This window comes from Hyla sarda, unplaced genomic scaffold (genome assembly GCF_029499605.1).
Source record: "Hyla sarda isolate aHylSar1 unplaced genomic scaffold, aHylSar1.hap1 scaffold_1304, whole genome shotgun sequence".
Taxonomy (NCBI): domain Eukaryota; kingdom Metazoa; phylum Chordata; class Amphibia; order Anura; family Hylidae; genus Hyla; species Hyla sarda.
Window position 1 is genome coordinate 2,875 of NW_026607928.1, and position 19,028 is coordinate 21,902.

Sequence of the window (19,028 nt, forward strand, 5' to 3'; positions counted from 1 at the left end):
TGATCATGGTGGGGGCAGCATCATGTCTGGAGGAAACCAGGTACTGCCCATCACCTGCCCAATACCATCCCTACAGTGATCATGGTGGGGGCAGCATCATGTCTGGAGGAAACCAGGCACTGCCCATCACCTGCCCAATACCATCCCTACAGTGATCATGGTGGGGGCAGCATCATGTCTGGGGGAAACCAGGCCCTGCCCATCACCTGCCCAATACCATCCCTACAGTGATCATGGTGGGGGCAGCATCATGTCTGGGGGAAACCAGGCACTGCCCATCACCTGCCCAATACCATCCCTACAGTGATCATGGTGGGGGCAGCATCATGTCTGGGGGAAACCAGGTACTGCCCATTACCTGCCCAATACCATCCCTACAGTGATCATGGTGGGGGCAGCATCATGTCTGGGGGAAACCAGGTACTGCCCATCTCCTGCCCAATACCATCCCTACAGTGATCATGGTGGGGGCAGCATCATGTCTGGAGGAAACCAGGCACTGCCCATCACCTGCCCAATACCATTCCTACAGTGATCATGGTGGGGGCCGCATCATGTCTGGAGGAAACCAGGTACTGCCCATCACCTGCCCAATACCATCCCTACAGTGATCATGGTGGGGGCAGCATCTTGTCTGGAGGAAACCAGGCACTGCCCATCACCTGCCCAATACCATCCCTACAGTGATCATGGTGGGGGCAGCATCATGTCTGGGGAAACCAGGTACTGCCCATCGCCTGCCCAATACCATCCCTACAGTGATCATGGTGGGGGCAGCATCATGTCTGGGGGAAACCAGGCACTGCCCATCACCTGCCCAATACCATCCCTACAGTGATCATGGTGGGGGCAGCATCATGTATAGAGGAAACCAGGCACTGCCCATCACCTGCCCAATACCATCCCTACAGTGATCATGGTGGGGGCAGCATCATGTATAGAGGAAACCAGGCACTGCCCATCACCTGCTCCGGAAAGTTAAACAGATTTGTAAATTACTTCTATTAAAAAAATCTTAATCCTTCCAATAGTTATTAGCTTCTGAAGTTTTCTGTCTAACTGCTCAATGATGATGTCATGTCCCGGGAGCTGTGCATGATGGGAGAATATCCCCATAGGAACTGCACAGCTCCCGGGACATGAGTCATCAGAAAGCAGTTAGACAGAAAACAGCAACTCAACTTCAGAAGCTAATAACTATTGGAAGGATTAAGATTTTTTAATAGAAGTAATTTACAAATCTGTTTAACTTTCCGGAGCCAGTTGATATGTAAAAAAAAAAAGTTTTGGCCTGGATAACCCCTTTTAAAAGAACTGGGGTATCAACGTAACAAATAAAACATAACTTTTAATGTGTACACTCCTGAATAATATTAAAGCACATAAAGTCTGTGGCAGGAAAGTAATCGCCCAACCACAACACCACATCCACTGCACCTAGCACAAACAAATCGGGGGGGGGGGGGGGGGGATATATATAATATATATATATAATATAATATAATACATAATATAATATATAATATAATATAGTAAAATCGGCAGTGGGACCTTTAGGGGTGAAAGAGAAGCAATGGCTCTCAATGCACCCAGGAGACAGTATGTACATCAGTGGTCTCAAACTGTGGTCCTCCAGATGTTGCAAAACTTCAACTCCCAGCATGCCGGACAGCCAACGGCTGTCCGGGCATGCTGGGAGTTGTAGTTTTGCAACGATCGTCGCCCTGTCGGTTGTTTGGTACCTTCAGTTGGTGCACATTGGCTGTCCGGGCATGCTGGGAAGTTTGAAGTTTTGCAACATCTGGAGGGCCACATTTTGGGACCACTGATGTACAGCTATCCGTCCCTAGACACCTTACTTACCCTAATCATCCAGGTCCCTGCGCTATACCTCCCTTCCCTCCCGGTGACATGTAACTGGGGCACCCACCCTATAAAATGTGACCCCCCACCCCCGTCACCCTTAACACTACTCATATAAACAATGATGGAAAATAACTAAACAGTGCTTAATAGGATGCAATGTAGTTAATTAAAGTCCAAACACAACACTATAAAACCTTATTTCCTCGGCAGCGTTTCACCAGATTGGCTTCATCAGGGGGACTGGCCAGTAGTTGCACCCAAACATTTAAATCGGCAGTGCCAATGTACATATCGCCATGCGGCGTATTTATACTCTGATGTTTCTTTTCTCTATTTACAGGGGCCCTCATTGTCTTGGGGTCCTCTTCATGGACCGTAGATAAGATTGTGGCTTCTTCTCTAATAACTTTTATTTTCTTTCCTCAGCTGGACCTGATCACAGACCTCCTGGGGACCCCTCCACTTACTGCCATGCGCTCCGCCTGCGAGGGAGCGAGAGCCCACATACTGCGCGGCCCGCACAAGCCGGTACTGCTGACTATTAGTATAAACCTAAATAAGTATACTGGGAAGTTACAGAACTTTTATAGTAATTTCAGCACAGTGTTCATGATTTCTGCTTGCTGTCAGTGAATAGGAACATTGTTCTTGACGTTCTCTCTGCAGCCTTCCCTCTCTGTCTTGTACATGCTGTCTGGTGAGGCCACCCACGAGGCCGTTCACCTCCTGTGCCGGATGCTGCTGTTTGATCCGGTGAGTCACTGCTTTGGGTCTGTTATCTTTTATGGTTAAGCGGGGGTGGGGCTTGTGGATGTTCATGGGCGGTCTTATACACCGTCTCCTGTTTCCCCCTCCCCACCAGATGAAGAGGATCTCTGCCAAGGACGCCTTGGCCCACCCCTACCTGGAGGAGGGGCGCCTCCGTTACCACACGTGTATGTGTCACTGCTGCTATTCCGTGTCCTCTGGACGCGTCTACACTGCGGATTTCGAGCCCACGGCCGGCGACCGGTTTGATGACTCTTATGAGAAAAGCCTCACGTCTGTCTGGCAGGTTAAAGGTCAGTGACTCGGGGCAGGAGGGGTCCACGCTAATTGGGTTCAGTGACTGACACTACTTTTCTTGGCGCAGAACTGGTTCATCGCTTCATCACAGACCAACAACAGGGCAAGCGGCCTCCTCTGTGTATAAACCCGCACTCAGCTGCATTCAAGACCTTCATCAGGTAGGTACCTCCATGTCTACAAAAATGTTTTTAACTCAACTGGCTCCGGAAAGTTTTTTGTAAATTACTTCTATATAAAAATCTTAATCCTTTCAGTACTTAGCTGCTGTATGCTCCAGAGGAAGTTGTGTAGGAGCAAATCCCCATAGCAAATCTCTCCTGCTCTGGACAGTTCCTGACATAGACATAGACAGAGGTGTCAGCAGAGAGCACTATGGTCAGACAAAATAAATTCAAAAAAGAGAAAAACTTCCTGGGAGGTATACAGCAGCTGATAAGTACGGGAAGGATTAAGATTTTTTCATATAGAAGTAATTTACAAATCTGTTTTTACTTTATGGCACCAGTTGACTTGAAGAAAATTGTTTTCCATCGGAGTACCCCTTCAATCCGCCATCTTGCATACATGCTGCCTCCTGCCCCTCACAGCCCCCAACCCGCCTAGTAGACAGGACTCCATCACACCCCCCTCTAGTGAACCCCATGTTCTCCTGCCTCCTGTGAACTTTTGTCCCTCCTGCATTGTAAACTTGTCTCCTGATCTTATGTCTTTCCTCCATCCCTGCCCCATCACTTCACAACCCTTCTTCCTACCTGCCTTATAGACGTAGCCAAGGTATCTTGCAGACTTAAAGGGATACTCCACCCCTACACATCTTATCCCTTATCCAAAGGATAGGGGATAAGATGTCTGATCGCGGGGGTCCTGCCGCTGGGGACCCCCACAATATAGCATGCAGCACCCACCTGTATCTGCTTCCGGCAGCGCTGGAGGGTCTGGGTCCCGACCACAGGAACGGAAGATCGTGATGTCACGCCCCCTCCCATAGACTTGCATTGAGGGGGCAGGGCGTGACAGCTGTCACACCCAGTCCCATAGGCTTGCATTGAGGGGGGCGGAGTACGACGTCACACGGGGGCGGAGCCGTGACGTCACAATGCTCCGGCCCTGTGATCGACAGTAATCAGACTCGGAGCGAACATGCTCCGGGGACTGATTATAACGGGGTGCGGCATGCAAGATCACGGGGGTCCCCAGCGACGGGACCCCCACGATCAGGCATCTTATCCCCTATCCGTTGGTTTGCCCGTCCTCCTGCCTTGTAGGTTGGTTTGCCCGTCCCCCTGCCTTGTAGGTTGGTTTGCCCGTCCCCCTGCCTTGTAGGTTGGTTTGCCCGTCCCCCTGCCTTGTAGGTTGGTTTGCCCGTTCCCCTGCCTTGTAGGTTGGTTTGCCCGTTCCCCTGCCTTGTAGGTTGGGTTGCCCGTCCCCCCTGCCTTGTAGGTTGGTTTGCCCGTCCCCCTGCCTTGTAGGTTGGTTTGCCCGTCCCCCCTGCCTTGTAGGTTGGTTTGCCCGTCCCCCCTGCCTTGTAGGTTGGTTTGCCCGTCCCCCCTGCCTTGTAGGTTGGTTTGCCCGTCCCCCCTGCCTTGTAGGTTGGTTTGCCCGTCCCCCCTGCCTTGTAGGTTGGTTTGCCCGTCCCCCCTGCCTTGTAGGTTGGTTTGCCCGTCCCCCCTGCCTTGTAGGTTGGTTTGCCCGTCCCCCCTGCCTTGTAGGTTGGTTTGCCCGTCCCCCCTGCCTTGTAGGTTGGTTTGCCCGTCCCCCCTGCCTTGTAGGTTGGTTTGCCCGTCCCCCCTGCCTTGTAGGTTGGTTTGCCCGTCCCCCCTGCCTTGTAGGTTGGTTTGCCCGTCCCCCCTGCCTTGTAGGTTGGTTTGCCCGTCCCCCCTGCCTTGTAGGTTGGTTTGCCCGTCCCCCCTGCCTTGTAGGTTGGTTTGCCCGTCCCCCCTGCCTTGTAGGTTGGTTTGCCCGTCCCCCCTGCCTTGTAGGTTGGTGTCCCCCCGCTCATGCCTTGTAGGTTGGTTTTGCCTGCCTTGTAGGTTGGTTTGCCCGTCCCCCCTGCCTTGTAGGTTGGTTTGCCCGTCCCCCCTGCCTGCTAGGTTGGTGTCCCCCGCTTATGCCTTGTAGGTTGGGTTGCCCGTCCCCCCTGCCTTGTAGGTTGTGTCCCCGCTCCTTTGACCCCATATCGCTCACGCTTCCTTCCTCTCATGTCGCTCCTCTTCTTAGATCCACAGCCTGGCATTCCTCAAAGGTTTCCAAGAAGGAGGAGAGATGAGGCGATCGCTGCTGGAGTTCTGGATATCGTGAGAATCTTCTCCTCCTCCGTCACCATTCACAGCATGAAGCATCCGCCTGTCCTCCCACTGCTGTCCGTGAGGCTCGCCGCCTCCTGTTTCCCGCTCGCTCCTGTTCTCTCATTTCCGGCTTCATTAGAGAATTTTTCCCCACTTCTTTTTTTCCAGAATCCTGTGCAGTTCCATAGTGGGAGGCGGTAGTGATCGGCTGAGGGGACTTCTGTACGGATAAAGGACGCTGTAAATATTTTCTATACAGAGAATCCTCTGCCTTGTCCGGCCCACCCTCCCCCATCACTGCCTTTCTTGGGAGACCCCTCAACTTAGCGGGGAGCTTTCCAGACGGGGACCGCTCCTCCTCCCCCACCCACATGCGGCTAAAAAGTGTTTTATTTATTCTACTGATTTAAAGGAGAGGAAAGCAGTCAATGAAAGTGCCCCCCCCCCCCCCCCAGCTTTACTGTAAGCGGCCATATTGTGGGCATGACCAGTGGAGAGGCATCACCGGACCATTCCTCAGATTGGTGATGATTCACATTGTCCATAATGCAGCTGCCTCCATTGGGGGAGGTGAGCGCGGCATGGTGGGAGATATCGGTGCCATGCGAAGCAGTGACAATCTGGTCATTGTGTGAGATGCAGACAGCTGCCCCCTCCACCTTTTTTGGAGCAGTCACTTTAACATGGGGGGGGGGGCGGGGGCGCCGCCTGTGAGTTTCCAGACGATGGGGCATCTACTTTTACCCCCCTACCCCTCGAATACCAGACCTCCAACTCCACCTGGATCTGAGCGATCTGTGGGGATTATGTGAGACTGATCCATCCTCTATGGCCTCAGATAGCACAGACCCAACCCCTGGCTCTCTGCTGACATCTTGAGTCTGCTGTTGGGTATTGCAGCAGCTCAGTATAATGCACTAAGGGGGGCTCTGTGTTTGGCGGCATAGCGCGGCCCCTCAGAAGGGATCGTCGTGTATTTTCACTGTTTTTTTTCCTCTCCCATTCTCACGGAATTTCTTGATTTTTAACTTATAGCTTGTGTACAGATGTGTATCACGTTGTGTGTTAGGGCGAATGACATTGTCACTGTACTATGGTTTGACACCCATTCAATAATCTACCTCTTCCAGTAAGTGTTTATTTTTTATTATGATTTACAAATTGTTTTTGTGTTTTTTTTTTTTTTTTTTCTTTAATTTCCTAAATGTGAAAAAAACCCAGAATCCCTGAAAACTTGAATTTAGCGTCTTCAGGTTTTATTTAATGAATGTTGGTCTGAAACCGGCATCTTAAATAAATTCTGTCCTACCTTTTACACCAAATGTGTCCTGTCGTCCTTCTCTCTCCCCTCTTTTGGTCCACAATCTCTTCTTCCAAGTACTCTACAGCAAATTCTTGGCCCCAACTATTCCATAGACAGTCTGGGAGACTACTCCAAAATTATCGTAAGTCATCGTTAATCGGGCACATGTTGTTCTACGTAATGAGCTTCTGATTGGGTGATTACCTGAACTAAATGTAATTTTACAAGAAAGTACAAAAACCTACGGCTTGGGTCATCGCTGTCCTCTTCCAATAGGACCAGCTGGAGCAAAAACCGTGCAAGTACTACCTCAAAGGTAATTTGAATAAAAAAATTACTTCAGTGTGACAAGGCAAGCTTTGAGTGAGAATTCTGGCTTTACTGGAAGAGGGATACAGTGAGTATCAGGTGGTTTCCATCCTGAAAATCAAAGATGGCGGTTCACAAGAACAAAGCCACAGACAGAGAGTGAAGACGACTGTCCACTGACTGAGAAGACCGTCAACTCATTTGAATGTCAAAACCAGAGGATGACCTATGGCAAACAGCTGGAGTGAATTACATGGCGAGTATAATTCGAAACGGGCTCCTAGGGACAGGGCTGAAGTTGTGAAAAGCTAAAAAAAAAAAAACACTTCGTCAATGAGAAGCAAAGAGGAGCCAGGCTGGAGACCAGATTGATTGGACCATAAAATATTGGAGTATGGTCCTCTTCTGAAGAGTCAAATGTTCAGCTTTAGCCAACATCGGATTTTCTATTGATCAAATTGAGGCCTACAAGCTACAACGGCCCTTATTTACTATTCTAAACCCGACTTGTCAGACAAAGATGCGCCAGTCTGTGACATGATGCAACATTTTTTCCCGACTGACCCGATGTGGATTCTCCCAAACCCGAAAAAGGGGCGTAACCCGACATTTCTGAGCTTTCTCACGTATTTATAAAGGTTTCCAACCCGAATATGTTGAATTGTTGTGGATTTTTCCCCCGACAACTCCGAGGAGTTGGAAACCAAAACCCACGTGCGACAAACAGGATGCGACATAATAATAAATACCAGGGGAAAAAAGCAGTCGGATAAGAAAGCAACATAGACTTACAACCCATTTTCTGAGTAAATGAGGGCCAATGTCTCAATTTTGTGATGATATGAAGATGCTTTAGCGAAGCTGGAGTTGGGCCAGTTTATCTTTTTGTAAAAGACGAATGGATCTAGCTAAGTATAAAGTTATCTTGGAAGAACACCGGCTTCTTTCTTCTTTAACAATGTTCCTCAACTCTAAGAATTGGTTTTTCCAGTAGGGCAATGCTCCATGCTACACAGCTAGATTATTCAAGGTGTGGATGGAGGACACCAGATCAAGACAGTCATGGCCATGTGGATAGACGACACCAGATCAAGACCCTGTCATGGCCACGTGGATGGAGGACCACCAGATCAAGACCCTGTCATGGCCACGTGGATGGAGGACCACCAGATCAAGACCCTGTCATGGCCACGTGGATGGAGGACCACCAGATCAGGACCCTGTCATGGCCACGTGGATGGAGGACACCAGATCAAGACCCTGTCATGGCCAACTCAGTCTTCAGACCTAAACCCCATTGAAAACCTCTGGAATTTAATTGCAAGGAAGATGGGCGATCACATGTCACCAAACAAAGCCAGGGGTGGCATAACGGTACTGGTTTAGAGCATGCCAAGATGTATGAGCTGTGGTCAATAATCAGGCTTATTCCACCAAGTATTAATTTGTGATTTTACACATTTCCCCATGTAACCGGGGACGTACGACCAACAATGTTGACAGTAAATTGCACAATAATCAAGCCCAAGCAATAGGTTCTATAAACAAGCATCAGGTTTCCTGCATTGGGCATCCATAGATGTAGCAAGAAAAATGTGACTGCATCTCTGGGGGGGTCACGTCACCATACAGTATTTCATATGTGACCCAACCTCTTTTTGTAAATATCTTTACATGTAACAACACTGAAGAAATGCCCCTCTGCTCCAATGTAAAGTAGTGAGTGCACGGCCTGTATAACGGTGTTTAATGTCCCTCAGAATAAACAGTCATTAATGTCTAAACGTTGGCAACAAAAGTGAGGACACCCCTAATGGTTATGTTCAAATCGGCCCCAATTAGCCATTTTCCCTCCCTTATGTCATGTGACTTGTCAGTGTTACAAGGTCTCGGGAAGGAATTGGGAGCAGGTGTCTTAAATTTGGTGTTATTGCTCTCACACTCTAATACTAGTCACTAGAAGTTCAACATAGGACCTCATGGCAAAGAAAAGTCTCTGATCTGAAATAAAGAATTGTTGATCTACATCAGTGGCCTTCAACCTGCGGACCTCCAGATGTTGCAAAACTACAACTCCCAGCATGCCCGGACAGCCAGTGGCTGTCCGGGCATGCTGGGAGTTGTAGTTTTGCAACATCTTGATGTCCGCAGGTTGAAGACCACTGCTCTACATCAAGCTGGCCTAGGCTATAAGAAGATTGTCCAGATGTGGAAACTGAGCTGCAGTGCGGTGAGAGACCATATAGCGGTTTCACAGGACAGGTTCCACTCAGAAAAGACTGGACCAAAGAAGTTGAGTGTACGTGATCTGCGTCAGAGCCAGTTCATATGGTGCCAGTAACTGGGTGAGATAGACAAGACAAAACTTGTCTTTGTACACAGTCAACATGGTGGTGGACTGTCATGGTCTGGGGGGGTGCATGAGTGCTGCTGGCACTGGGGCCTACAGTTCTTTGAGGGAATCGTGAATGCCAACATGTCATGTGACATACTGAAGCAGGGCAGGATCCCCTCCCTACAGCGACTGGACCGCAGGGCAGCATTCACACATGATAATGGCCCCAAACACCTCCAAGACCACCACTGCCTGCTAAAGAAGCTGAGGGTAAAGGTGGGTAATGGACTGACCAAGGATGTCTCCAAATCGAAAAACTATTGGGCTTCTGGGGGGGCAGAAGGGGAAGCGCAAGGTCTCTAACATTCACCAGCTCCATGATGTCCTCATGGAGGAGAGGAAGAGGAGTCTGGTGACAACCTTTGAAGATCTGGTGAAATCTATGCCCAAGAGCATTAAAGGGGTACTCTGGTACTTAACCCCTGGGTCTGCCCACTGGAACCACCATGATTTTCTGCCCGGTGCCCCATTATAACATTAAACACTGTTATACAGGCCGTGCACTCACTACTTTACATTGGAGCAGAGGGGCATTTCTTCAGTGTTGTCACATGAAATATATATATAGATAAGGGATGGACTCGCTTATAGGACATACTGTGTATATTTAATATGGGGTGGACTTATGTGACATAATGTAGCAGCAGAATAGTGAGTGCAGCCCTGGAGGTGATTTAAGTGTAGGCCAGGATTTATCAGCAGCATAGTGATTGCAGCTCTGAAGCATGACGGCCTAAATCTTTCACAAAGGACGGATCGACGTTGTTGCAATGTATTTGTAGATATGCTATGTATACGTATGACGGCATAGGCTGGCCCGGCACAGGTTGGGTGTTACAGGACGTACTGTTCGCAACGCTTCCTCTCACGTGGTGGGGCTGCGAGGGCTGATACAGAAATACGTTAGTTTTTGTGGTTTCGCACACTGCTGCAACTTCCTCCTTTCTCCCCCCAAATAACAACTGTATGAGGCTGGATCCAAGACCGGACAAGGCAAAATACTAAGGTAAGATAAGAACATAAAATAGCATAAGAATCCAGGACTGCTAAGGGCACTCCTACACAACACACCGTATGAGCACTGCTACATCATAACATATACGGAGCAGTATGTGCACTGCGACATTACAACAGATAGAAAAGTATGAGCACTGCTACATTTACATCATAACAGATAAACTAAATCGTATGAGCACTGCTACATCATAACAGATATACGGAACAGCATGAACACTGCTACGTCACAACTGATCAGAACAGTATGAGCACTGCTACATCATAAAAGATATACGGAACAGTATGAGCACTGCTACATCTTAATCATAACAAACAAAACATGAGCACTGCTACGTCATGAAAGATATACGGAACAGCATGAGCACTGCTATAACATAACAAGAACAGTATGAGTGCTGCTACATCACAACAGATACACCGAACAGTATGAGCACTGCTATATCTACATCAGAACAGATACAACAGAATGAGCACTGCTACGTCATGAAAGATATACGGAACAGCATGAGCACTGCTATAACATAACAAGAACAGTATGAGCACTGCTACATCATAAAAGATATACGGAACAGCATGAGCACTGCTATAACATAACAAGAACAGTATGAGCACTGCTACATCATAAAAGATATACGGAACAGCATGAGCACTGCTATAACATAACAAGAACAGTATGAGCACTGCTACATCTTAATCATAACATAAACAAAACATGAGCACTGCTATGTCATGAAAGATATACAGAACATTATGAGCACTGCTATAACATAACAAGAACAGTATGAGTGCTGCTACATCACAATAGATACACCGAACAGTATGAGCACTGCTATATCTACATCAGAAGAGATACAACAAAATGAGCACTGCTATATCATAAGCAGAAGAGTATGAGCACTGCTACGTCATAAGATATACGGAACAGCATGAGCACTGCTATATCTACATCAGAACAGATATAAAGAACAGTATGAGCACTGCTATAACATAAGCAGAACAGTATGAGTGCTGCTACGTCATAAGATATACGGAACAGCATGAGCACTGCTATAATATAAGAACAGTATGAGTGCTGCTACATCACAACAGCTACACCGAAGAGTATGAGCACTGCTATATCTACATCATAACAGATACAACAGAATGAGCACTGCTACATCATAACATAAGCAGAACAGTAGGAGCACTGCTATGTCATAAGATATACGGAACAGCATGAGCACTGCTATAATATAACAAGAACAGTATGAGTGCTGCTACATCACAACAGCTACACCGAACAGCATGAGCACTGCTATATCTACATCATAACAGATACAACAGCATGAGCACTGCTATATCTACATCATAACAGATACAACAGAATGAGCACTGCTATATCTACATCATAACAGATACAACAGAATGAGCACTGCTATATCTACATCAGAACAGATACAACAGAATGAGCACTGCTACATCATAACATAAGCAGAACAGTATGAGTGCTGCTACGTCACAACAGAGATATTAAAGAGGATAAGGACTGCTGTTTCACAACAGATACACAGAACAGTATAAGCACTGCTACATCATCACCAACACAGCCCAGGTTCAGTACATGCACTATTACATGTATATGAACACAGCCCAGATCCTGTAAACACACTAATACACAACAACATGTGCTTCAGTGCCTTGCATAAGTTTTCACCCCCCTCAGACTTTTCTGTGTTTTGTCATGGTTTAATCAAAGGTTCAAACGTATTTTATTGTGATTCCATGTAATGAACCAACACAAAATAGTCCATCATTAGAAGTGTTGGGGGGGATTACATGGACTTTAAAATTAGTTACAAATAAAAATCTGAAAAGTGTTAAGTTCCTATGTATTCATCCCTTTTACGGTGCGCCCAATTGCCTTCTTAAGTTACGGAAATAGGATCCACCTGTCTGCAATTTAATCTCAGTACAAATATAATTGATCTGTTAAGGCCTCAGAGTTTATTAGAGAGCATTACTGAACAAACAGCAGCATGGAGACCAAGGAGCTCACCAAACAGGTCAGGCATAAAGTTGTGGAGAAATATAAAGCAGAGATTGTTTCTAAACAAATATCCCGAGGTCCATAAAATCCATCATCAGGGAATGGGAAGAATATGGTTAAACTGTAAACCTACCGAGAGAAGTCTGTCCACCCAAACTAAGAAGCCGGGCGAGAGAAAATAATCAGAAGTAACAGAGAGGCCCATAGTAACTCTGGAGGAGCTGCTGAAGATCACCGGCTGAGCTGGGAGAATGTGTCCGTGGGACAACGATAAAATAGTGAACTCCCCAAATCGGACCTTTATAGAAGAGAAGTGACCTCAAGAAATCCAGTTTGGAGTTTACCACAAGTCTTGTGGGAGAAACAGCAAACACAAGGAAGGTGATCTGGTCAGATGAGGTCATAACGCTGCCCATCACCCTGAGCACACCATCTAAACAGTGATACATGGGGGTAGGGACATCATAACCCAACACTGCCCATCACCCTGAGCACACCATCTAAACAGTGACACATGGTGGTGGGGACATCATAACCCAACGCTGCCCATCACCCTGAGCACACCATCTAAACAGTGACACATGGGGGTAGGGACATCATAACCCAACACTGCCCATCACCCTGAGCACACCATCTAAACAGTGACACATGGTGGTAGGGACATCATAACCCAACACTGCCCATCACCCTGAGCACACCATCTAAACAGTGATACATGGTGGTAGGGACATCATAACCCAACACTGCCCATCACCCTGAGCACACCATCTAAACAGTGACACATGGGGGTAGGGACATCATAACCCAACACTGCCCATCACCCTGAGCACACCATCTAAACAGTGACACATGGTGGTGGGGACATCATAACCCAACACTGCCCATCACCCTGAGCACACCATCTAAACAGTGACACATGGGGGTAGGGACATCATAACCCAACACTGCCCATCACCCTGAGCACACCATCTAAACAGTGACACATGGTGGTAGGGACATCATAACCCAACACTGCCCATCACCCTGAGCACACCATCTAAACAGTGATACATGGGGGTAGGGACATCATAACCCAACACTGCCCATCACCCTGAGCACACCATCTAAACAGTGACACATGGTGGTGGGGACATCATAACCCAACACTGCCCATCACCCTGAGCACACCATCTAAACAGTGATACATGGGGGTAGGGACATCATAACCCAACACTGCCCATCACCCTGAGCACACCATCTAAACAGTGATACATGGGGGTAGGGACATCATAACCCAACACTGCCCATCACCCTGAGCACACCATCTAAACAGTGACACATGGTGGTGGGGACATCATAACCCAACACTGCCCATCACCCTAAGCACACCATCTAAACAGTGACACATGGGGGTAGGGACATCATAACCCAACACTGCCCATCACCCTGAGCACACCATCTAAACAGTGACACATGGGGGTAGGGACATTATAACCCAACACTGCCCATCACCCTAAGCACACCATCTAAACAGTGATACATGGGGGTAGGGACATCATAACCCAACACTGCCCATCACCCTGAGCACACCATCTAAACAGTGACACATGGTGGTGGGGACATCATAACCCAACACTGCCCATCACCCTGAGCACACCATCTAAACAGTGACACATGGTGGTAGGGACATCATAACCCAACACTGCCCATCACCCTGAGCACACCATCTAAACAGTGATACATGGGGGTAGGGACATCATAACCCAACACTGCCCATCACCCTGAGCACACCATCTAAACAGTGACACATGGTGGTGGGGACATCATAACCCAACACTGCCCATCACCCTGAGCACACCATCTAAACAGTGATACATGGGGGTAGGGACATCATAACCCAACACTGCCCATCACCCTGAGCACACCATCTAAACAGTGATACATGGGGGTAGGGACATCATAACCCAACACTGCCCATCACCCTGAGCACACCATCTAAACAGTGACACATGGTGGTGGGGACATCATAACCCAACACTGCCCATCACCCTAAGCACACCATCTAAACAGTGACACATGGGGGTAGGGACATCATAACCCAACACTGCCCATCACCCTGAGCACACCATCTAAACAGTGACACATGGGGGTAGGGACATTATAACCCAACACTGCCCATCACCCTAAGCACACCATCTAAACAGTGATACATGGGGGTAGGGACATCATAACCCAACACTGCCCATCACCCTGAGCACACCATCTAAACAGTGACACATGGTGGTGGGGACATCATAACCCAACACTGCCCATCACCCTGAGCACACCATCTAAACAGTGACACATGGGGGTAGGGACATCATAACCCAACACTACCCATCACCCTGAGCACACCATCTAAACAGTGATACATGGTGGTAGGGACATCATAACCCAACACTGCCCATCACCCTGAGCACACCATCTAAACAGTGATACATGGGGGTAGGGACATCATAACCCAACACTGCCCATCACCCTGAGCACACCATCTAAACAGTGACACATGGGGGTAGGGACATCATAACCCAACACTGCCCATCACCCTGAGCACACCATCTAAACAGTGACACATGGTGGTGGGGACATCATTACCCAACACTGCCCATCACCCTGAGCACACCATCTAAACAGTGACACATGGTGGTGGGGACATTATAACCCAACACTGCCCATCACCCTGAGCACACCATCTAAACAGTGATACATGGGGGTAGGGACATCATAACCCAACACTGCCCATCACCCTGAGCACACCATCTAAACAGTGACACATGGGGGTAGGGACATCATAACCCAACACTGCCCATCACCCTGAGCACACCATCTAAACAGTGACACATGGTGGTGGGGACATCATAACCCAACACTGCCCATCACCGTGAGCACACCATCTAAACAGTGATACATGGGGGTAGGGACATCATAACCCAACACTGCCCATCACCCTAAGCACACCATCTAAACAGTGACACATGGGGGTAGGGACATTATAACCCAACACTGCCCATCACCCTGAGCACACCATCTAAACAGTGATACATGGTGGTAGGGACATCATAACCCAACACTGCCCATCACCCTGAGCACACCATCTAAACAGTGACACATGGTGGTGGGGACATCATAACCCAACACTGCCCATCACCCTGAGCACACCATCTAAACAGTGATACATGGTGGGAACATCATAACCCAACACTGCCCATCACCCTGAGCACACCATCTAAACAGTGACACATGGTGGTGGGGACATCATAACCCAACACTGCCCATCACCCTGAGCACACCATCTAAACAGTGACACATGGGGGTAGGGACATCATAACCCAACACTACCCATCACCCTGAGCACACCATCTAAACAGTGACACATGGGGGTAGGGACATTATAACCCAACACTGCCCATCACCCTGAGCACACCATCTAAACAGTGATACATGGGGGTAGGGACATCATAACCCAACACTGCCCATCACCCTGAGCACACCATCTAAACAGTGACACATGGGGGTAGGGACATCATAACCCAACACTGCCCATCACCCTGAGCACACCATCTAAACAGTGATACATGGGGGTAGGGACATCATAACCCAACACTGCCCATCACCCTGAGCACACCATCTAAACAGTGACACATGGTGGTGGGGACATCATAACCCAACACTGCCCATCACCCTGAGCACACCATCTAAACAGTGACACATGGGGGTAGGGACATCATAACCCAACACTACCCATCACCCTGAGCACACCATCTAAACAGTGACACATGGGGGTAGGGACATCATAACCCAACACTGCCCATCACCCTGAGCACACCATCTAAACAGTGACACATGGGGGTAGGGACATCATAACCCAACACTGCCCATCACCCTGAGCACACCATCTAAACAGTGACACATGGGGGTAGGGACATCATAACCCAACACTGCCCATCACCCTGAGCACACCATCTAAACAGTGATACATGGTGGTGGGGACATCATAACCCAACACTGCCCATCACCCTGAGCACACCATCTAAACAGTGACACATGGGGGTAGGGACATCATAACCCAACACTGCCCATCACCCTGAGCACACCATCTAAACAGTGACACATGGGGGTAGGGACATCATAACCCAACACTGCCCATCACCCTGAGCACACCATCTAAACAGTGATACATGGTGGTGGGGACATCATAACCCAACACTGCCCATCACCCTGAGCACACCATCTAAACAGTGACACATGGGGGTAGGGACATCATAACCCAACACTGCCCATCACCCTGAGCACACCATCTAAACAGTGACACATGGTGGTGGGGACATCATAACCCAACACTGCCCATCACCCCGTGCATACCACCCTCATGGTGACACGTGGTGAGCCTCCTCATGCTATGAGGAGGCTTCAGGTGCAGGGAAACAGGTCAGAATTAAAGGAAAGATGGATGGAGCCAAATACAGTGCAATCCTTGAAGAAAATACACCGCTCCAAAAACTAAAGTGAACAATGAGATAACACATCCTAGATCTAAATGAACTAATCGTATGTAATACTTTCCTCTTTACATAGTTGAATGCGCTGACAACAAAATCACACAAAAATTATCAATGGAAATGAAATGTATCAACCCCTGGAGGTCTGGATATGGAGTCACACTCAAAATCACAGTGGAAAACCGCACTACAGGCTGATCCAACTTTATGTAATGTCCTTAATACAAGTCCCAATGAGGCTCAGTAGTGTGTGTGGCCTCCACGTGCCCGTATGACCTCCCTACAACGCCTGGGCATGTTCCTGATGAGGTGGAGGATGGTCTCCTGAGGAATGTCCTCCCAGACCTGGACTAAAGCATCCGCCAACTCCTGGACAGTCTGTGGTGGATGGAGCGAGACGTCCCAGATGTGCTCAATCGGATTCAGGGGAATGGGCGGCCAGTCCATAGCATCAATGCCTTCCTCTTGTAGGAACTGCTGACACACTCCAGACACATGAGGTCTAGCATTGTCTTGTATTAGAAGGAACCCAACCGCACCAGCATATGGTCTCACAAGGGGTCTGAGGATCTCATCTCGGTACCTAATGGCAGTCAGGCTAACTCTGGCAAGTACATGGAGGGCTGTGCGGCCCCCCAAAGAAATGCCACCCCACACCATTACTGACCCACCGCAAATCCGGTCATGCTGGAGGAGGTAGCAGGCAGCAGAACGTTCTTCACGGCGTCTCCAAACTCTGTCACGTCTGTCACATGTGCTCAGTGTGAACCTGCTTTCATCTGTGAAGAGCACAGGGCGCCAGTGGCGAATTTGCCAATCTTGGTGTTCTCTGGCAAATACCAAATGTCCTGCACGGTGTTGGGCTGTAAGCACAACCCCCACCTGTGGATGTCGGGCCCTCATACCACCCTCATGGAGTCGGTTTCTGACCGTTTGAGTGGACACATGCACATTTGTGGCCTGCTGGAGGTAATTTTGCAGGGCTCTGGCAGTTTTCCTTCTGCTCCTCCTTGTATAAAGGCGGAGGTAGTGGTCCTGCTGCTGGGTTGTTGCCCTCCTACGGCCTCCTCCACGTCTCCTGATGTACTGTCCTGTCTCCTGGTAGCGCCTCCATGCTCTGGACACTACGCTGACAGACACAGCAAACCTTATTGCCACAGCTCGCATTGATGTGCCATCCTGGATGAGCTGCACTACTTGAGCCACTTGTGTGGGTTGTAGACTCCGTTTCATGCTACCTCTAGAGTGAAAGCACCGCCAGCATTCAAAAGGGACCAAAACATCAGCCAGGAAGCATAGGAACTGAGAAGTGGTCTGTGGTCACCACCTGCAGAGCCACTCCTTTATTGGGGGTGTCTTGCTTTATTGCCTATAATTTCCACGTGTTGTCTGTTCCATGTGAAATTGATTGTCAATCAGTGTTCTTCCTGAGTGGACAGTGGGATCTCACACAAGTGTCAGTGACTTGGAGTTACATTGTGTTGTTTAGGTGTTTTTATAGATCTCCCCTGTTATATTGTAATAAGGCCCAGACCTGAAACCAATTTATAATCTATGGTCGGACCTGAACATTGCTGATCAATGATGTCTCTGACTGATCTTCAGCTTTACTGGCAAGAAGACAAACATTTCCATCTCTCGCTGTGCACATCTACTAGAGACATGTCCCAAAGACCCGCAGCTGTAATTGCCGATAAAGGTTGTTCTTAGGGGGGTGAATACTTATGCAGGCTCTGTATACACAGCCCAGATCCTCTATATACACAACTCCACCATGACATGTATGTAAAGTATTAATCACACTTGTAAATCCACGAGAAACAGCTGTAACAGGTAAACTCCAAGTTCAATTTCATAGGAACGTTGAATTTCTTTTTCTATTTTTATGAAGTGCAATAAATAATAGGCAACAAAAGGCATTATAATACCGCAGCTGATGTCCTGAATTCTGACGCATTTCGGGGTCCGCTCACTTCCTCATGTACTGAAGCCAGGTAGGTACGAGATCTCTTTACATGAGACTTTTACATTAATGAGACTTTAGCTGATGTAATAAATAATACAATATAAAATCACTAACAACAACACACATGCAAAAATAATATAAATAGCGTTTAAAGCTGTATACCTCATCCAACACCCGAGGTTCTAGTGCAGGGGTATTCAACTGGTGGACCGCGTCCAGATCCGGACAGCGGCCGCCAGTCATCCGGACCTCCGGCAGGTTCTCCCCTCATACATT

General features: G+C 48.2%; 1 protein-coding gene across 1 annotated transcript; it reads left to right on the top strand.

Annotated features, from left to right (window-relative positions):
- Positions 1-2,292: 2,292 nt before the first annotated feature.
- Positions 2,293-6,534, top strand: LOC130305016 (serine/threonine-protein kinase NLK2; the record flags this gene model as incomplete). The annotated part of the gene is given in 5 exon segments (XM_056551969.1): positions 2,293-2,394; positions 2,533-2,619; positions 2,729-2,927; positions 2,999-3,092; positions 5,152-6,534. Coding segments are annotated over 5 exon segments (531 nt in total), but the record flags the coding sequence as incomplete, so codon positions are not given.
- Positions 6,535-19,028: the final 12,494 nt, after the last annotated feature.